Source organism: Ixodes scapularis, unplaced genomic scaffold (genome assembly GCF_016920785.2).
Source record: "Ixodes scapularis isolate PalLabHiFi unplaced genomic scaffold, ASM1692078v2 PGA_scaffold11__112_contigs__length_91849675, whole genome shotgun sequence".
NCBI lineage: Eukaryota > Metazoa > Arthropoda > Arachnida > Ixodida > Ixodidae > Ixodes > Ixodes scapularis.
In genome coordinates this window covers 53,080,005-53,094,974 of record NW_024609837.1, presented here as the reverse complement: position 1 = coordinate 53,094,974, position 14,970 = coordinate 53,080,005, and the positions used below count along the sequence as shown (strand labels likewise).

The 14,970-nt window shown below is 41.2% G+C and overlaps 1 protein-coding gene across 1 annotated transcript in view; it reads left to right on the top strand.

Annotated features, from left to right (window-relative positions):
• Nucleotides 1–9,733: 9,733 nt before the first annotated feature.
• Nucleotides 9,734–14,970, top strand: part of LOC115328656 (protein piccolo-like) — a gene marked incomplete at its 3' end in the record, with an annotated part of 30,408 nt that continues 25,171 nt past the window's right edge. The window contains exons 1-2 of the mRNA XM_040210395.1: nt 9,734–9,839; nt 14,124–14,218. Of these exons, the coding sequence (XP_040066329.1) occupies nt 9,734–9,839; nt 14,124–14,218 (201 nt within the window). The remainder of the gene's footprint in view (nt 9,840–14,123; nt 14,219–14,970) is intronic.

Genomic DNA, 14,970 nt, shown 5'->3' with positions numbered 1-14,970 from the left:
GTTTATTTTCAATGTTCCCTTCCATGTATAAAAGTGTAGCTTTTAGGGATGGCGAGGACGTACTCAGGTGAGTAAAAAGTATGTGTATACCTTATACATAATGACAAATACACAGCGCGAAAGAACAAAAAGGGAAGAGACACACCGGATAGAACAGAGCGCTGACTCGCAACTAGATATTTTAATAGAATAAAATATCCGGTGTGTCTCTTCCCTTTTTGTCCTTTTGCGCTGTGTATTTGTCATTATGTATAACCAAAACCAACTAGCCCAACTTTCTACTTTATTACATGTGTATACCCCATTAAGTAAAATCTTTGTTTTTCTTTTAATTGCATTAGAGTGCGTTCCTTGTTAAAGTGTGGCTTTAAACCAAGGTATTGATGTGCCATGAAAATCTAGACTGTTTAACATGCATTTATATTTTGCTGGAATACATTATTCTGGGGGGTATGCTTTAGGGCATGCTAAAGAAAAAGCTGTGCATTATCCAATCGGGCATGCGGTTTAACCAATCCGGCAAGCAGTTTTTACATATGAGTAATAATGACGGTGTTCTGTACGACACGTTTATGTTATTGAGCTTGTGTAGCATCTCGAAGCCGCGCATGGCTGTTCGTCATGCTGACCCTAATCCGAAGGAAGTACAGCATTATTATTTTTTTTTCAGCCTCGTTAAGCAGGTGGAAAGTGTTTTTTCTTTAGCCCGAATTACAAACCCAAATGGCTCAACTTTTGTAAACCACTTAATTATATAGGAGACTTTTAATTTGCTTTGCAAAAAACTTCGAGAGTGTTTTGATGTGTTTTTACTGATTACGGTTTTATTATTGCAATAAAAGAAAGAATATCTCCTTGTGGCGCTGACCAAAAAGAAAAGGACCATGCATCTCATGATCCAGGGGTCGATTCTCGCTGAGCCCCTTGGTGAATCTCGCTGGTTGCTATTAATTGTGATTAGTTATATTTGGTGATAAATTATTGTGACTACGTATGTCTCTTATATGCTATGGATGCTCTACATGTCTTATGTTCCTTTGGTCTGCGTTTTTCGTTAAACTCGAGCTTTACATTTTCCATACAAAATCCAGCCCATAAACACATAATTGTATTTAACATTATCTTAGATGTACGCAGTTCCGGTCACTTCCGACCTTTCTACGAGCTTGCATACTAGAGTAAACATCTTCGAGCAAATACCATATTGCTCTTGAAATTCATGTTCACTTTCATCGTTGCACAATGCAAGTAAACAACTTGAACATCGCGCGTACAGAGTCATTGACAGGATAATACGCTTTGTTAACGGCAAGGAAATGTCTAAAACAGCTGGATCGAAAGGGCACCACGTAATCTTTCCGCGACATTTAGAAAGATCCGGATTTTGCAAACGCTATATCGCCATAGTTATGGCCAAAAATCTGGCATACCACCACTTAATATACGTTATAACAAATTTTATTTCACAAACGAAACCTTATTTGAACACTTAATATTATGACGCTTGCTTTACACTTCAGATCTGGTCCCTACTAAAACTAAAACAATGAAGGTAGGAAAAAGAGGAGGCAAAGTACCTTCTCAAGTTAGTCAAGCGAGCATACCCCAAGTGAAGAAAGTAGAAGGCGCAGTCGGTGTGAACGCTCCCAAATGTGACCGCTCCCAAATGTGACCGAAAAATCTGTTGGCGCCAAATCAGCTCTCCTCTCCGTCCAATAGCGTCTTTTGGTTTTGTTGTTGTTCATCGTTGGGGGCTTGTCCCTCCAAACTGCAAGTCTCTGCCGGCTTCACCCTCCGGTGGAATTATGGAGCGTCCAGAACCTTCCTGCGTCCACGACTAAAACTATATCTGAAGCTCGCCCTTGTGTCAGCCGTTTTATTAAAAAAAATGTTCTGATTGCTGTGAAACAAAAATTCTATTAAGTAAGCACGTTTTCTTTAGCACGAAATAAATGTTCACACTTCAATTCTTTTAATCGAGTTGAACAACTCCTTCCCCTCACCAGAGCTTAAACACCTGAACTGAAGTTCAGTAGCCTTGAGAGCCTCTCCGAACAAACAAGAATTCGGTTCAACATCCTGTGGCCCAACATCGGTCAAGATGACAGCGAGAGCGTTCTCTGCTGATAAGTGCACGTAGCACCGCCTATTGTGCGAAATGAACTAATGAGGCATTTTTTACCTGTTGACAAGCTCACAATCGGGCAATAATTGGTGATAACGTCTCACCAACCTATAATTGTGAGAGAGGTGTCGCGGCCCTTGTTGTGCTCGTCATTAGCGCACATTCATCTACAGGTCGATGTCAGCTTGTGTGTAGTCAAGATCACCCTGAGATCACCGAACGAAGCGCGCGTTGTTAATGGCTTTCAAAGTAAACTTGCTGGCCATCACAATTTCAGTCTGCTTTCAATCTCGCTGCTCACCGACGCTCGGTTCGTAGCATACGATCAGATTTTTTTCCTTTCAGTTAACAGACGACGTACGACCCTGCTTTGTTTGTTTGTTTCTCTTTTTTGTTGGTTAACGGCGCTTTGCAGCGGACGAGCAGTCTACGAACGGTGTCTGGTCTCGCTTCGTGAGAGGCAAATTAGATTCCGTTCTTGCTCTCACGGTGACCGAAATTGGACCCCCATGCTGTAAAGCTACTAAACAATCAAGCGAAACAATACGTTCTCTCCAGCCATTACCTCTCCGTCTCCAAAAAAAACAGTACTATCTTTCGTTTTACGGTAGTTTGGCTGGCGAACTGTGGAGTCTGTGACCCCCGCGACCCAATGAGATCGTCGGAGCAAGGCACGTGACACCACTCCATGGTCGAATCCACGGAGGCCTCGTTACCGTCGAAGCAACAGCGCCGTCCGCGTCAAAAAATAGTTCTAGGGTTCTTTTTCTTTTAGTAGTGTGGCAGTCAGACTCTTCTCACTGCAGCACTACACGACATGGAAAAAAGACGAAGACATATTACTTCTAAACGATGTTCTAAGAACAACATGACTTTTAAATGATGTTTGAACGATCGCAGCCATGTAATTGACCGCGTCCGCTCAAAAGATCGCCCTCGCATTAGTACCCACAACAGATTCAAGGGTAAATTGGGCGTATGGTTCTCTCATGAACTGTTCCCGAAGAGCTCGCTACTCTAGTGGACGGCAGTGTTGCGGTGGTCAACGTTCATCCGAAGTTGGTTGGTTTCGCAGCAGACGACAGCCGATTCGTCCGGGCCTTGCATTGGGCGCGGTAACACGAACGCCCTCGTGACGTGGTGTCAGACGCCTCGCTCGGACGCTCTTACTGGGTCGCGGAAAGCCTAATTTCCACAGTTCGTGAAGGTATTGTGAAATGGAGAATAGCAGTTACCAAATATCATAGCCGAAATACCAACAAGAACAAATAATGAACACGATTAAACTATAATATTCTAATTCTGGGATCGCGCTATTTATTTTATGTAGTTAATTACTCTTGTAGACTAGCATACACGTGTCTGCTTGTCTGCCGACAATACGGTCGCAATTACCAATATACACGTAGATATTAAAAGCACAACACAGCGAATATTTGTAGTGTGCACGCTAGTAGTATTACTAAGTTATACATGCCTCAATTTTTGTTATTTGTATAGAGTGTATGTTTTGTATCTCATGAGTGTTGATTTTGTTTGCTTTGCATGTTTTAATAACCTCCCTACTTTTTACGTGCACCGTCTTAAAGGGGTACTACAGCGATTTGTTTTCAGCTTCCCCACACTTTGAAAACAAAGGCTGCCAAAAGGGTACTAAAAGGGTGGACCAACCAACATTTTAAACCCTCAATCTGGTGAGGAAGGAATTGTGCCTTGCTTTTACCTCCTCGAGGGAGACAGATACTAGTGCTTCCTATTTGAAATGCGTTTTTATTAGTTAAAGTTAGCCTCTCCGTCACTTTTGTTGTTCTCATTCAGATTTCGATGGAACGCTGGCGATTCTCGGTTTTAAAGAGCATGTTTTCGCGTAAAAACAAACGCAAAAAGTTCTGTATGAGCTCCAGGGACAAGCAAGTTACACCCTAAAAGAACAACTGTAACCTTTTTATTTAAAAGTGCAACTAACTATATTACGAAATCGCAGGCTCTTACTCTTTCAGGTATGCTGTTTAGTATCGCGAAAATCAAAATAGGTATTGTGAACGTAACTAAACCTGAAACACCGGAAGAAAAAGAAAAAAGAACACGAAAATGAGGACGGCACAAACAACGTCTCAAAGTGTGCGCCGTCCTTTTTTTCGTGTCCTTCTTTTTCCTTTTTTATGTATCTCATGTTTGGTGATGTCTGCAATTCACCAGCTTGCCTGTGCTTTTACTCTTCTCTCTGTTATTTTGAAATCAGCATATCGAAATGACGCCAAAACCAATATTGGAATATCCCCACTCTTCTAAATGGCGTGACGTCAGGTCGGGTCGGGTCGACCGGGCCGTCTAAAAATGGACTATGTTGAGCATTTGTTTCGTGCTCCTTGCCAAGGACCTGGAGCGAGCTTCCAAGCACTCCGTTGACATCATGAAAATTTTGTAATAAATGGGGAACAAAGTCTACAGTCCAAAAGAGTGAACCCCTGCCTACCCTATGACGTCATTTTTGTATTGTTGCCAGTAGAGCCTTTCACTTTGAGAAACACGGTGAGAACCAAAATTGTAAATTCGACAACTTCGCGAAAAAAGATTATTTTGGCCAAATATTTAGTTTTCTATTTCCGCGATGTTTGCTCCTGTGTTTAGTAAATTTTCAGGCAAATCGACAACTATGAAAAAATTCCGGAGTACCCCTTTAAGGCCTTTACAATACAAATAGACAATCAACCAAATAAATATGTCATCAACAGAGCTGGGGATTCTTATACTGTGTAGAAAATGACGTTAGTATCTCTCGTAAAATTCATCTTGAAACAAAACCGAAAATATTTTTAAATTAGTAAAACGATCAAAGAAATCAACGAGAATATGCGAAGCCAATTTGTGTAAGAGAGATTATCGGTGTAGGTGAATATTACAAATGTATAAATTCGAGAACTGATTTCAAATACACGATGTGGTGTGTGAACACGGAAATTAAGTTTAAATAACACCGATTGTTTGAGGAGGGTTCCCAAGACGAAATATGAAACTCTTTTTAATGATAATAACCAAACATGGTTTTTTAAACGATATCATATCTTTTCAGACCCGTTCCAGTAGCAGTGGCTGTGAACTACGTCAAAATGCTTTAGCGCGAGCCGTGCGCCGAGAGGACCAACGTCCCCAGAAACATTACCGTCTGTGCTAGGATTACTGAAGATACGCGAGTTGGGAAGTATCTTTTAGAAATTGTAACAGTTTCAAGGGTGGCTATCGCAGAATCGTGCTCACTATGTAACAAACACCCGTCCAAAAAGGAGCACTTATAAAATCGCGGAAAGTCCTGATCCATCCACTTTTTGACATTTCCAGTTACATCTCTTCCTCACGTTGGCTTCAGTGCACACATTATATGTCAAACTCTTTTGTAGGGTGGCCATCCACACAGCTTCGGCCAGCGGGGTCGCCGCAGCCAGCTAAGGCTGGTGTTCGTTCCGATCATGTGGCAATGCCGGTCTGTCGGAGGTGAGAATTGAATCGTTTAAACAAAGTTCGTTTAAACGATCTTAGGTATGTCTTTAATACACTACTGTTTGTGCCTGGTATTGCTAATTCTTATGGATTCGTTGTATCTGCTTCAATATGCCTATGTTTGTCAAACGGTTTACGCGCGGAAAGGTAGTTAACATATCTTTATATTATTTTTTATCGGAGAAATGTTAAACAGGCTTCAATATATAGCAAAACACTAAGAAATATATAGGTTGTTGAGAGAGGCGTGTAAATTTTTTCTTGTGGAGATTGTGCAAAACCAGAACTAATTAAAACGAAAAAGCTTGTATACCTAAATATCAGAATTATACTTCCTTTTCATTTCTGCGCTCATAAATAAGTATTTCTAAAAAAAAAAATATTGCCTCGAATTTTTTCTGGATGAAATTTTTGTGTATTGAATTCGAACACTTTATAGATTAATCTTATAGTTTGGGCAATGCATCTTTAAGAAATTATTCTTAGTTAAAAAATTCGATAGTGTGTTTCCTTATTTTCCTTGCATTTTGATTATGCTTGGCTTGGGAGTTGCGGAGTTCTTTTAATGTTTAGACCTGCACAATCTTCGTCAAAAAAAGCTCTGCCCACATTCTGACTTCGATAAATCTGTTTCATCCCACTCTATAAGGAGTATTCATTGGAGGTAGGGCTGGGCGTCGATTAAAAAGTTTAACTCGATTAATCGACACCCTTTAATCAATCAATCAATTAATCGGACTCATTAATTTCCATGCATAACATTTTTTTTAGTCAAAGTTAATATTTTTGTTTATGCATTTGCTGAACATAAGGTAACCTAAAGGGCGGAATGTACTATTTTTATTATGGAATAACCTTGATGTGTAGTTAAGAACAGTTCGAAGGCATTCCCACACAGAGATTATTACACTTCAGCTGCATCGAAGGCAAAGAACTTTGTTGGTATAATCTGGCAAGAGCGACCTCCTTTGATTGCTCACACTAGTCTCTGCTGTGATAAACAGACACTCGAGCGGCGTTGAAGTACACGTGTAACCTTCTGCATTTCTCGGGAGTTACAAATCTTGCCCCTACAGTTTACTTTAGGCTAAATGTTGACTTAAAGTTTGCCCATCATTCGGGTGTGCCCGTCAACATCTGCACGGTGAAACCGTTTTGTTTTTACTATTTTGGTTCGTTAAAAATTTACCGATTAACCAGTTAAAACAATTTATAGCGATTAATCCAATAATCGATTAATTGGTTGGTTAATCTATCAATGGTCCTGCACTAATTGGAGGCCCTAGCTGTGTGCGCTGCTGCTGAGCGTGTGCTGACGGCAAACTTTCGCAGTTTTTTTGCAACATGCATTCCGCACCATCAGGATGCTGGTCTTAGCAGCCTATTAATCTGAGCCCTTTCTGAGCATGCGCTTTAAACATTGCCCTCAAATATGGCGCCCAGTGTAAACAGGTATTTTAATACTTTTTCTTTCTCCGAAAAATTAGCTTTCACAGCCGACAAAAAATTCAACTAAATACATTGGTGAAGGGATATGCGCCTGAGTTCAGTATACATAATGTCAATGTCGACGAAAATTACAGCCCACAGCTGTCAGCTCACAGCCCACCACGTGCATGTTCGTCGCTTCAGAAGTCGAGCAGAGCACGCGCAACATGCACGAGCCCTGAAAATGGCACGAACCAGAACCGCTTTTCTGGAATTGACCGTAGACGTTTTTCTAAATTATCCAGACACGAAGGAGCATGCTGCAAGTATAATTACATGTGCTGGCGTTTGCGACTTTACCTTTTCTCAACCAAATATAAAACAAATGGCGCGTGCACTCAGGTAGGGCGAGCGTGACCAATTGTACCACATTCCAGGCACTCTCCTTGATGTCTGGGTAATTTGACGAAACGTGTATTACGAGTCTCTTTGACCTTTCTTTGCAGCGTAATTGCTTGCTTGTGCAGGGAGGAGATGTATATGAACAGCTATTTTTACAGGACTAGCCAGCTGTGACCGGATGTACAAAGTTGCGCGAACGGTTTCCTCAAAAACAAGTTGCTTCTGTTTCTTCTCATAGTTCAATACGTTGGCGAAGGTAAAAATCTGTACAAATACAAATTTTTGACTTAATATCGCACGTACCTCCTGTTTTGTGGTTGTAAGACGCGAGCGATACCTTAGTGCCAGCCGTGAGCCATGCTTACCGCCGGTGACATCACGTTTTGATATGGTGGAGAAAAAAAAAGGAAAAACCCAAAAATATGAAGTTTCGACTTTGGCATCGAACTGAATATTACTACGCTGAATCTGGGCAACCGTAAGAGCATTTCGGGATCAGAAAGTCACCAGCATTCAGAGAGTGTGCTTGGATCAAGTATAACTTAAGCAAGTTCCTGTTTCGCGATTTGCCAATTACAGCCATGGGGTGGGCTATTCCTATGTCGAAATGTCTTCAGCAACGAGAACAACCAATCGGAATGCTCGGCATGGTTTCAATCACCACAAACGCAGGCAGCGGCCCTTTCGGTAACGCTTGTTTTGTGATCGCGTCCATGCAGTCACATTTAACCCTGACGGGCTTGAATGTTCTGTCTTACTGAGTCTGAGATAACCGCCTTGGTCGAGTGCTGCAAAACCGATCACTACGAAGTCAACAGATCTAACGTTGTAGCGCAAAGCGACGGGTCGTATTCAAATTTTTAATGCGGTGCGCATTAAAAAAAAAAAAAGCCGCCGCGTCGTTGCCATAACATAATTTATAAACGAGTTAAATATTCTCCAAAACCTCCATGTACAATTACATTTCTGACCATCAAACGGTTTTGGGACTCATATGTCACTTTAGTATGTTTTGCAACCTCTCTTCCTTGCCTTATATTTAAAAGTCGACTACATCGCTTTTCAACAAATCCGTTCGCCACCGATGTGCGACAATTTATTGAATCATCGACGCACAAGGCAATTTTGTGTACTAAAAACGTATTGTCTAGAAGTGTTGGGAACAATTTTTTTCTGTCATCACAAGTTCGTAAATTAATCAATTTACTCCCATTTTCAATACTTTTCCATCCTCCGAAACGTTTTTTATCACTACCGACGAAAACTTCAACTACATACAGTGATGAAGGATTATGCACCTGAGTTCAATTACTGCTTTTTGAAACTCGCTCGTGTTCTGGCAATCGTGTCTTTACCTAACGCCGATGTGATAAAGACCCAAGGTTTGTAAATTCCGTCCATATATTTTTGCAGCCTCGGGATTAGTGTGTGATCTAATTTGTTATTTATCTTTGGTTCTGTTATTTCTTTTTTGCCGGTAGAAGGCACGTTTAAATATAACACGTTTTCTGTACCAAAGTAGTTAAAGCTGCGTTGGAGAGACCAGTGATTACGATATGACTCTTGTGACAAATAACAGATGGCAGCGAGATTTTGCGCATGCCCTGCAACAATTTCTACGCGTATTTTAAAAATAAATTTGCTGTATACCTAATTACGTCTAATTCCAGTGATGTATTTGCAATTGTATAAAACCAAAGTCGCAGATAACTTGTAACTCAATTTTTTAGGGTTCAGTTCTTCTTAAAGCGGTTTTCAAAAGCACACGTGATCCTTTGGTAGCATGAAAGACGTCAGATTAGCTAAATACGTCGGGGAAACAGACTGACGCGATTCGTAATACTCATAATACATACATATGTACATATTTGTTTGCCAGGAAAACAGTGTACAATATATTGCTGGTCAAAGAAAGTAACATTTTTCTTGCACGTGTTTAGCAAAAAGGTTAAAAAAGCTTAGCGTAAAATATAACCTTGACAAAATTCCAACATCCGCGTGAATTGAATGGGAGCCGGAACTAAAGAGGATGGAAACTTTTCGCGATACAATATGTTTGTGGTAGTCACTATGCATTGTCCTGCAAACCAGTTTCCAAATGTCATCATGATGTCACAAATAAAGCGCGATAAAAAGGCGTGACCATTTTCCTCTCATAAGCAAGATAATTTATCGCCCGCCAATATTTCTCAAAAGAACGCGCAAAACACGTCGTCTTTTTTTATATCCAACTCCTTCGTCCTGACGAAGGATTAGATTTTGAGCTACAACAGGTTTTCGATGAATACACTACGCGGGACATTATGCCTCTGGCTCTGCTTGATGTATGCTGGTGTGGAATGTTGGCCCAAAGTTCGTCTAAGTTCAAGACAGGAAAATGACGAAGGTATGTCGTTTCTTTTTTCTCTCTTTTTTTTTATAAGTGCTATTGAAACATGTTGTTTTCGCTGCTGCTTGAGAACATAACCACTCCTCTTCCATTGAACATAACGCAACAAAACTTTATTTATTTATTTTATCTATATAAAGTCACCCATAAACAACGTGGCGCCTCCTTAGTGATGCCCTTACCAATGTCAGACCGTATTATTGCTCGGCCACAATAAAAAAATAAAAGTTAAGACAAAACGATGGTAGCAACATACTTTCTAAGTTTACAGCCTTCGTCAAAAATATATAGAATAACATTCCCACTATGGTGTTTTAAATGACTATACGTCAATTGAAGGCATGTCATGGGTACTACGTTACATAGATCGGGAGGATAAAACAAAGAGTAAAGTCAACTAGACCTACGAGGAACGCTCAGGTGGACGCGAGTTAGTAGAGCTGGTGAATCCAATCCTACCATTTCCAAACTTATACAGAAACCTCAATCCACGGATCGTTCTCTTGTTGAGCAAATTGTCTAATTTCACGAGGTCACAAAACATTTCGTAGCTGTATAAATAATGTGTTTGAAAATAACTAACAGTACACGAATGGGTTTACTTTACGTCGAACACGCTAAACTGCACCTGAATTAGTCACTCCAATAGAGTTTCATACAGTTGAGAATTATTCGACGCGACTGTACGCACCCTTGAAGAAAACAAAACATAAAAAACAAATAGTTTAGAAAAACTGCGTGTTTTTCTGTAGGTCTTAGGTTTTACTGTCGAACCAACGCTAGAGGTGATAATGGAAAAACCAAGAACAAAGTAATTCGGAAAAAAAATTGTCGTCCTTAAAGTATAGGTTTCTAAAGCAGAATGTAAAATATTAAAATGCTTGCGTGTGGCAGACTTAAAATGTGTTGTATACTTTGCCCACTCATATCAGAAAATAATTACTTTGACCCCTAATTCACGCTACGATAAGTAACAACAATTCGTAATAAATATCTGTTATGTGAAATACAGACAATTAAGCATATACCATAGCCTCCTCTATATTCACAAAGCCTGGCAGTTTGACGACGGAGCCAAAGAGTGCCCAGTCGCAGATTTGGAGCGCGAGGATCCGGCAGCACAGAGTATTAAAGAGACATATCTCGGGGAACCTGGACGTCAGCACTCAGCTTCTGCAGCGGCGAGGACCCGAAACACACTTGTTCGCTCGGGAGAAGTGTGTTTCGGCGTCTCGCCGCAGCGGGGAGCCAGTCACGTGGCTCTCCTTTCATCCGTTGTCTGCCGCTCCACTTTTTCATGTTCGGTGGCCGCTTCTCGTGGCGATCTGCCAGGCTTTGTCAGTATATAGGAGGCTGTGAATAAACCCATGGAGCGCGTGTGTGTGTTCCTTGCCCTGTCTGTGTAAGAACACAGCCAGGTTAAGAACCAGGCTGTGCGGGGGCAGAGGTAGCAAAGGTGGCCTCCACGTGCGCATGCCCAAGTTGGGATGCCTGTACAATGCCCCCATGGATACTGCCTCGGCTATACGGGGCAGAGTTGGCACATAGGTGGACTCCACGGAAACACTGCGTGGGCATGCCCAACTTTGGATGCCCATGCAATGCTTCCTTGGGTCCCGCCTCGAATTTAAGGGGCCAGATTATAATAAATAAGGGACTCCAAGAGGGCAAAGCGTTGGCATGCCCAACTTAGACAACCTGTGCAACTCCCAAAATTGGACTTTCCGTTGATATTGAGAACACTTGATGCACGTTTCGGAAATGCAACATGGGAGATCGTTTTACTTTGGTACCAAATCACCGAGAATTGTGATTTTACATCTGAAAAGTAAAATTCAGGTTTGCAAAACTTTTTTTGTTGACTTAGTACTCAGCGGGTATGTAGAAATGGCTTTTTTACGTGGGGTGGAATATTTTACGCAGGGTAATATATTCGAGGGTAAACTCCAAACACGATCATCGGAATGTTGTTATTTGCACTAAAGTTCGGTGTCTGTATCCGCCTCAAGTTGGTTATGTATCCCTCTGCACCGTTTTTTTTTTTTTTTTTCATTTCGTCCACTTAAAATTTCTTATTTCCAAAAGTCTAGACGTTTTAATATTTATCAAATGTATCAAAATGGTACAAATGTCCCACTGGGCACAGGGAAAAGTGAGGTATGCTCCATTTGTGATGCCATGCAATATCCCACATCGTAGAGAAATTATCAAATAACCCCGAACACGATGAGTTTTCCGGGGAGACCTTTGTGGGCTCCCACGTAGGCCCACTTTGGGCCGGGACGGAGAAAGGGGAGGTGCATGTGTGTGGGCCCATAAAAGGCCCTCTGTGAGCCGCATGAGGAGGGTCTTTGCGAGCTGCTCAAGTAAACCCATTTTGGGTTCCATGATGGAAGCTCATGAGGGCTGCCCAAGTGGACCCCACTTTGGCCCGGCTTGAAAACTGAGGTGGGACCCACGTTTGCCCTCCTTTCAGATCCAACTTTGGGCTACTTGTTTTGCTTTTTATCATGTCACCGACTATAGCGGTATCGTATGTTAATTTCTGCAATATTGCAACTTTGTGCAAAAGCTAATTACCAGAAGTCCTATTGATATCCAACAATTGAACAAAAACAACTCTAGTCAATAAAAATATATATTTCTACCAAAAATATTTTCGAAATTATTGAGCGTTTATACCAGAACAATCAAAATAGTAGCGAAAATAATTAAAACCTTTACGTAAACCACCAACTTCATCTTTCCCCCTGGGCAGAGTAGAGTAAAAATATAGCAATTAAAGACTAACTTCGTGGTAATAAAACCCGAGACTCATAAACACAGAAGTAGACGAACACAACACAAAGACTAACTTTCCTGCATTCTCTTTGCACTTCCCTGCTACTCAAGTTAAAAAAAAGAGTGAGAAAAAGGAAAGCAGGAGCTAAACCTAAGGCAGATAAAAGGCACATATCAAGATACTATAAAATCCTGTTTTTGAATGTTTTACTGTTGAATAACTATATGTTCTTATATACTTGACGCTCAATAGCTTTTCTAGCTATCCAAGTGTGGACGAATTTCTACAAATTACAAGTTCAACGCTCAACATTTTATTAAAAGCTGGCATCTATAATGCTCTTCATAATCAATCGAGAAGCAACTCTTCAAAAAAAATATAGAAAATCAATCAAAAATGGACTGTCAATGCCCAGCTTAACTGTCAAACATAGATTGTGTGCTAATAATATTAGATAACCTAAAATCAGTATTTGATAGTAAGCCATCAAACGTCGATATTCTGCTACCAATAATCAACTTTTACACTATCTTTATTTTAGGAAAAATGATCTAGGGTATTGATAGTAGTTTAATAGATCGTTTTAATTGTCACTTTAGATGCATCTGCAGTTTCGTCTCTGTCGAGTCACTGAACGGGTGCTCAAGTCACCTGGTACTCATTAGTTCGCCAGCGCGGCGTTGAAACGGCGCCGCCATGCATTAAGCCTTGTGCGTGAAAGCGTTATGAGTGGCAGCTGACTACCTCGACTAAACTACCTTGTGCCTGCAACGTCTTGTTATCAACGAGGCGTTCGCCGGGCACAGGAGAGGAAGAAAAGAAACGCGTGAAAGTGGCGTCATCGGCAGTGTCAGGCAACAGCTCTTTTAAAGCAAGGCCTTTGCACTGGGCTTTTTCACGTCACCTATCGAAGCCAGCGCCTGGCACAGACTGCGCGTTACGTCATCGTTTGGCTGGGAATGGAACACGTGTTCCATCAGTGATAACACGACTCTCAGCCGAATGATGACGCAGCGCTTGTGCCCATTATGTGCTCTGCGCAAGCCTCCGGATAATAGCGTAGAAAATTTAGCGCTATGTCCGTATTGCCTAGGAGGTGTCGCTTTTGCTCACCCTTCAGTTTGTTTTTTGACGAAAAACGGGCAGCAGAGGGGTTCACCGCGCGCCCTGCAACAAGTGGTACACGTGCCTCTAAAAGAAAAGGTGGTTTACGCTGAAACCTTCTCAATTTCAGTGCAACAACCGAATTCCGGAGGCAAAAAGCAACGACATGCCGCTCCTAACTCGATGTTCTGTTTGCGTTGTTGTTGTGGTGGTGGTGGTTGTTGTTCCTTTCTAGCGTTTGAGCTTCCCTTTAACGGCGATTATAAATTTGGCTGCATGATCCTATACCAAGGCCTATTGTGTTCTTTTCTAATTTCCACTCTTATTTTTTTTAATTCGTAAGTTATAGATTTCAAGCCATTCAAAGTACCTGACTTATGTCTTAAATATTTCAGAGTCGGCAAAACTCAGAATATTATATCTGATAGATACCACCGTCAATGCGACTGACGAAAGTGTAAAAACATTTATAGGACTCGTCAATACTCAGGTAACGTTTTTGCTTTATTCTTACCAAGATAGCTTGCACTATAGTAATATTAAAGTCTCTACCGTAACGTTCCAGAACAGCAGCAAAAGCCATGACAGACATTGGCAGCGGCCTTTATCTTCGAATTTGTATAATGCAAGGGATGAAGCATATTTAAGTGGCGAGTGTCAAAATGTGCTTAGAAAAGATTGAACAGCCGTTTCGTGTAGTGGAGAAGGGCATATAGTTTATTTATTTGTCCGCGAAATTCGGGAAAGTTCGGGGAAATTCGCCAACTTCGGGTAAATTCAAGGACGTCACGTGACCTGAAGTTACGCGGCGTAGACAGGTGACTTGAGGTCACAGGTTTAAGTCGTGGTGTGACGTTGTAGTACCTCGACGTTATTTATGTGACTTCAAGTTCCTCGCTAACTTTCTCGGGAAAATGCACGCACGGGGAGACAACATTAGGGAAATGGGTGTTTAGAAATCTCTGGTACGCCTGATTTTGTCCAAAAGCTTGTTCTGAGAAGGCTAACCCTAATAAGATATGCATCCAAGGTATCTCCTCTAAATTCGAAACAAAGTTGGAATATGAAACAAAACAAGCACGGCGATATGTGCTCTAACAGGTTAATTCGCGAATGTCTTAATAAGTTTATTTTTATTAACCCTATAAAACAAAACTTGTATCCATACCGTTATGGATGTGCAGATTGCCTCGTAGTGGTTTTATTGCTTAAAAACCAGGAGTCTAACAACTCAGTAATGCT